This window comes from Aythya ferina (assembly GCF_964211825.1).
Source record: "Aythya ferina genome assembly, chromosome: 18".
In the NCBI taxonomy this organism is placed as follows: Eukaryota; Metazoa; Chordata; class Aves; order Anseriformes; family Anatidae; genus Aythya; species Aythya ferina.
In genome coordinates this window covers 7,496,743-7,503,473 of record NC_140317.1, presented here as the reverse complement: position 1 = coordinate 7,503,473, position 6,731 = coordinate 7,496,743, and the positions used below count along the sequence as shown (strand labels likewise).

Below are 6,731 nucleotides of genomic sequence, written 5' to 3'. Positions count from 1 at the left end.
TATTTCCTTGGAGTCATCCAAGAGGGCTGTCTTACTGGAAGGACAGTTGTTCTATTTCAGCCTACCAGATGCTCTGTTGATGCAGTAATTATCATATGTATCTTCAATGGATTGTTTTTTATTTTGTTACCTGTGATCAGGCTCTTAGTGTGACTGCAGTGAAGAACTCTGAAAGTTACTTTGTTCTGTCCATAACTAATTCTATTGCCATTACAAATCATAACTGTCAGGTAAAAGCCACCAAGACATTTCTTATGTTGTTTTGCAGGTATCATATGTTTAACTGTACAAGAAATTCTATACCAAGGCATAAATTTTAAAGGCACACGGGAAGAAAAGGGATGGCTAGATACATGCGGCTGATCTGGCAGAATTATAAAATAGTAGGAAAAGTTGTACAGAGAAACTACAAAATGCTACTACACCTTCTTCCTTCTCACCTACTGATCGTGGGAAGTCCTCACTTTGAAATACTTGCAATACAAAAAGAAATCACTTTGTAATACCTCACTTCAGTGATCTTTTTCAGCATAGAGTATGGGAATGTAGTGTAACAAAATCATCTGAAAATGTATTTGAACCAAGCATTTATTATGAAGTAATACATGAAATACTCATCAGGCAGTGAAACATAGATCAGTGTCTTCATACAATTTTGTTTTTTTTAACCTACAAAGCTATAAGTAATGTTTCCTCCAAAGTCCAGAAAGGTGGCCTTCACTTTACTTGAGGACTAATTGGTGAGTTTTCCTTGCCCATACCTCAGAACTTGTAGGAAACCTTTGATTTATTTATCTATGCATGCAATATTTTTTTTCCCTACTGGTAGAATATGTATGTTGGTCTATAATATATCTAGCCATTTATGTTTGGCAGTTTTGCCATATCACTAGGGTTGTACTGTATTGCAAAGAGATTCAGCTCTACAATGAGCACATAGCCAATGCAGGAATAACCTTGTCCTTAATGCAATCATAATACGTATCCTCTTCAGTGACCATGAAGAGACCTGCAGAAAAAAAAATGGAAAATATAACTAAAACACACAGAGAGATTGACCACACTAATAACATACAAGGGGCATCAAATCTTTTAAGCAATTTTCTAACAATTCTTCACCTCATTGTGAGACGGGTAGAAGTGAGCCAGCTTTCAATTGTCTCAGCTGGAAGATTTTTTGAAAACTGCCAACTTACCTCCTAGGGCTAAGGTCTGGGAATTTTGTGGTTTTGTTTTTAAATAAGCGTCGGACCTTTGGCTTACTGTGGATTAGCGTAGCTCCGTTGAAGCCTACCCCAACATCCAAGTTTTCAAAGAACTTTAGATACATACAAGTACAGGTGGATGCCTAGTTGAATTTTAAGCAGATGAACTTTCTATCTTTCGACTCAGATCAGCCCTGACAGATACCATCTCTGTATTTTAATGCTTAAGTGCTTTTTAAAGTATGGCCCTAAATCTGCAATTTTTGTGTTAAGAAATTAACTGTGAGTGATATAGCGTCACTTTGTGGTGATAATTCTAAGTGACAAATTTCATGTCTGTTTAGAGAACATTAGGGGGAAGGCTTATCCTGTTACAGAAATACACAAATATGGTTATATCTTCCTTTTTGGCATCCAAAACAGCCATTAGGAATTGGAAGAGTTTAGGATTAATACTTGTATTTTACAAGCTTATACATGTCTTACCCACCCCAGATTCACAGTTTCTGAATGTAGTGATAAGTATAATTGCGTGCAAAATACACAAGGAAAAAATAGGATGACCATAGCACAATCCTAATGTGCACGACATTCTATTGGCATGTGGCATATTGTTACCAATTGGCTTATGAGTGGTGTCTGCTTTCTGGCTGAGCTTTGGAGTATATTTTCCCATTTAATTTTATGATGCATATGATGAACAGAGGCAGTAAAGCAAATTATGCTGTCTATTACACTGATGTTGAAAATGATAAACAGAACTGGTAACCCGTACAAGCACCATGAAAATGTTCTGTGTTAATGCTTACCAGCATGTGTACTAAGCATTCAAATATTTAAAAAATTAAAATTAAATTTAAAAAATCATTTTAAAAAATCAGCTGTCAGCAGATTATTGCAGATGAGATACTGAAGAACAAGCTCAACTCTTAGCAGGTCAGACTGTATCTCAGATATCTCAAGGATGAAGACTGTGAGTTTCATTCTGCCACAGTCTTACTGAAAGCTAAGTGAACAAGTACAAGACTTAAATAAATGAAAAATAGTTGGAAAAAAAGCATAAGCAGACAGGAAAGAAACCAGAACAATGTCAAGCAATGTTAATAAGAACATTGTGCAGTCACCAATTTATATCCATATAGCAGATAAATGCATGACCAAATGTTTTATTAATATGAACAGAACTACATGGGCACAGCTGATGCCTGAAGCTCTTATGTTTCCTGCCACTGTTCTGTTCTATTGCCAGACACCTTTCAGTGCAAGGTGCTTCCTCCAGGCATTGGTTATTCTCTCCTCTTCCAGTTCATGGTTCTGCCTTTATTCTAGCAGAATAAAAGAAGCATGCACTGTAAATATATATATATTTATATACCAATTGTGGGGTAGCCAAAACTGTTAGACTGGATGGACTAAATCCCTGTTGCAGTGTGGGAAGCAATGTGGATTCAACCAGTGTTCAAGGAATTGTTCTTCTGATCTCTGCTCCAAGCGCTGGATGTAAAGCATATGCTCCTATTTAAAGACAAGAAAATGTAATTTAATTATGCAATCACTCAGGTCTGATGTCAGGCCAATGAACCAGGATAATTTTACAGCATTTACAAGACCAATGAATTTACCCCTGAAAATTATCAAACGTAATGAAATGAGGTTATGAGTCAGTTTGTCCCAATGTAGCAATACTTAATGGTTGACATCAGCAGCCGTATTAGTAAACACATTGAGCATGAATTTTGCAATAATATTCATAAATTAAGAATTCCACATGCACATTTCTTATTGGCATATCTACACAGAAACTTCTGTTGGTCCTGAGGGTACAGAAGGAGTCTCACAGACAGGTCTGTTGCATCCTCTTTTGAAAATTGATTCCTGCTAATTAAAAAACATTACATCTTTATAGGATCATGTGGCAGTTCTCTGAGGGGGTCCAGTAAGCACTATCCATCAGTGCTGATTGGTCTTTGTGTGATAGATAAGTAATGTGAATTTTCCATAGTAACATTTAGGCTTTATGGTGTAAGCAACAACTTCTCAAATTAAGTGAGCCATGTGCCAAAAACTTGACAAAAAAAAAGAAAATTTGCTTTTAACAAAGTTACAGTCTCAATACATGTGGGCTTATAACCTTTGTGTATATAAGATATATTGTTTTCAAAATATACCCCATTGATTAGCACACTGAGCGTTGTAGCAATGGAAGCTGTAGTGTAAACCTTTTACAGTGGCCAAGTATTCCTGCTGTTATCCAGTTCTCTGCTCTTTGAGCTGCTCAGAGGGTTGGTGCACAGAACAGCAGCAGGAAGCATTGGTGACCTGCCGTATACTGTGCTCTGTGTTCCTCACCATGCAAAGGAACTTTGCTCAAATCCCTCAGTGAAGCTGCATTATGAACTTGAATAGAACAGGACTATACGACCGTGAAGATGCTACATGATAAAAGTAGGGCCTCAGTCAAAGGAAGATTAAAATATGCTAATATCATAAATGACATTTTTAAATAATAAGAGATGGCAAATCTTGTTGTCTGTAAGTGAACAGGCATTTTTAGTGAAACAGCACTGTGTCAAACTGTTTCACAAAGAATTGCAAATTAAATTCCCTAGCTCAGCATGATCTGGCCTAGTACAAACAGTTTTTGCTTAAAATAGCTGAAGAGAGGCAGGTTCATCCCAGCACTAACTTCATTCTGTGCAAGGAATCCATGCAAAATCAGTTTTTCTCTTTGAGACTGTGGTAGAATTGTGCACAGGGATACAGTGGCCATGACCCTTCATTCACAGAGGTAAATCTCTATGTTCAACGTGGCAGGGGGGATGGATTTTTTATTGAAAGATATTTCCTTTTCTACTGAAAATCTTGACATTTAGTGAGAAAAACAAATACTCTGTGTTTGGGTTTTCTTACAGAAAGAGAGTTGCTGTATAGAAAAAAAAAATCAATTGGAATTTCTCATCAAAAGAGAGCTCAACAAAGTGTATGCCAGTCCAATCATGGTAGGATGGAAAGTGGCCAGGATATAGCAGCAGAGGTCAGTGATCAAATGCTTCTCTAGCCTTAATTCCCTCTACTCTCCACATGTACAAGTGTAACTGCCTGTAATACAGAATGTAACTTGATCCATCCTCTCTGTTTTAGTTATTTTATATTTAAGATATTTACTATATAATGTACTATGTAATCGTGGGGGTATACCAAACATAAGCATGGATGGGATGTATTCCCACCAATTTGTGAAAACTACAAGGCTTACTTAACAACAGCATGGAAACCAACCCAATCTTGAATGTTGTCGGCTGTAAAGCCCATGCCTACTTGTTTCTTGGCTCTGTTGTATAGCATTACTTGTACAAGATTGTTAACAAGCATAGTATAATATTCTTGTGACAGCTTTGATTTGTTTTAGACATCACAGTTGACAAAGTACGTAATCAGATGTGGTGTACGGCCAGCCACTAACTATAGGAAAGAGAAAACCACTTGCTGTCTCCGCAAGCCTGGCACATAGTGAGCTCAGTCTTGGGAGGTATATAGTGCTCTTCATGCCCTATGGGTGTATATTGCTCTTCATGCCCTATGGAGTTCAGAAATGTTCATTCAGCACCTTGCTAAACTGAGCTCCTTGTATTCATCATACATGCACAATCTATTGTGTGCTTTCTGGCTTCTGTGGTTTTTGCCTCTTCAGAACCATGTAATTCTTGCACAGTTTATTTACTTTGGAAAGAAATAGGCACTAATTTTAAAATACTTTAAGTGGCTCTTGAGAAGTGCAGAATTATATGTTACATCTTGTCAAAGCAAGTAAAACAGAAGCCTTCTAAATTCTTTTATTTATTTCTTTTGTTGTAAAATAGTTTAGAAATTAATAAATGTAAATATTACTTGCAAAAATAATGCTGTTGCATTAAGCTAGCAGCTAAAAATGCCTACAATGTCGTAACAAACTATCCAATCTGTAGCATTCATATAAAAGTGAATGAAAGTAAGTGATTTTAACAGCTAGTTTAAAACTACCTCAATCTCCACACTGACCGCTGACACCTGCATCTCCTTTCTGCCTTGAGTGCAGAATGTACTGTAAGTGGAAGACATTTCCTGTTATTTAGTTTTTCAGGAACAACCTGATGAACTCCACATTTCTAGAAATGAAAAGCCACTTTCTTCTCAATAATTTAATCGGCATTTTTGAACCGTGATAAATAATTTCCACATTCTGCAAGCATACGCTTCCTGAGCAATGTTCAGCACTTTCAGAATGCTACGTGACAGTAATTGAAAGAATGCAAAGGAGATTTTTAATATTTCGCGGAGCTCAGCTGCTTTAAAAGGTGACATTCATAACTTACTGCTTAGAATTACATGTACAGGAATCTAATATTAAGCACATTTTTCTTTTTTTCTTTCTTTTTTTTTTTTTTTTTAAATATAGTTAATGTAATTTAAAAATATCATAAATCACCCTCATGGGCTCATCAGGGAAACCAGCTTTTCTTTGTCTGTCTTCACGACGAGTTCTCAGAATCTGTTTGGCTTCCTTTTCAGTCAAAATTGGTGAAGTGTCTAAGGAAAAGCAGAAATTAGTTATGAAATTATGATAAAGTTAATGTTTTACCTGTCAGTTGTAAAACCAAATGTCTCCAAACCTTATTTTTGTCTATATACAAAGTGTCCTTTCATTACAGCCCCTTCCCAGGGGATATTGCATTCCAGGCGATATGAGTGGAATTTTAAACCATTTTTTTAACTTGGGCTTTCTATAGTTTGGTTCTATCAGTATGAAACAAACTGTACATATTAATGTTACTATCTAAAATGAGAAAATATAATAGCACCATCTAACCAATAACATTCGTAACTCTTCCAATTCTTTGTTCTTTTCTGCATTGCTTTGCTTTTTAGAATTATTTGTCTAAGTAGTGAGTTAGAATTTGTTGCAAAGGAGAGGTTTTATTGAACATTTAACTTTCAGGACCTTGGTAAAATGATATTAAAATTGTAAACTCATAAAATAAAGCATTTTGGTTTTAAAATAAATGACTGCAGTGTGCTAATGCAGAGAGTAGAATATCTAATATAGTAGCACAACTGTTAAAAAACAAATCATGTCAAGCAGTAATATAAAAATAGTTAAATATTAAAAATGAAATAAGAAGATACTAAAATACAAATTACTAATATTATGCTAATATGCTCTGCAGCTATACTCTATAGTTACATACATATACAGTTTTATTTTATATAAACTCCTACCTGTAAAAGTGGTCATGAGGACCAGAAAGAAGATAAACACAAGTAACTTCTTCATTTTGATTCTGCTTTCTCTCAGTCTGTTCCAAAATGAATAACACTGACTGAGGCATTAGCCTATTTGAAGTAGCTACGTCAGTCACAAATGTTTGTTTATGCTTTAACTAATTTGACTTATAGTATGATTTTGAAGACATCTGGCCTGAAGTTTTGAATATGGCTATTATCTGTTCAAACATTCTCAGCATAACTCTGTTCCTGAGGGAAAGAAAA

General features: G+C 35.6%; 1 protein-coding gene across 1 annotated transcript; it reads right to left on the bottom strand.

The window, feature by feature from the left end:
• Positions 1-835: 835 nt before the first annotated feature.
• LOC311420759 (uncharacterized protein C17orf67 homolog) lies at positions 836-6,516 on the bottom strand (the record flags this gene model as incomplete). The annotated part of the gene is made up of 4 exons (XM_084491983.1): positions 836-1,009; positions 2,581-2,720; positions 5,671-5,771; positions 6,462-6,516. The coding sequence occupies 3 exons, from the start codon at positions 6,514-6,516 to the stop codon at positions 2,604-2,606; spliced, it is 273 nt and encodes a 90-aa protein (XP_084348109.1). The 3' UTR covers positions 836-1,009; positions 2,581-2,603.
• Positions 6,517-6,731: the final 215 nt, after the last annotated feature.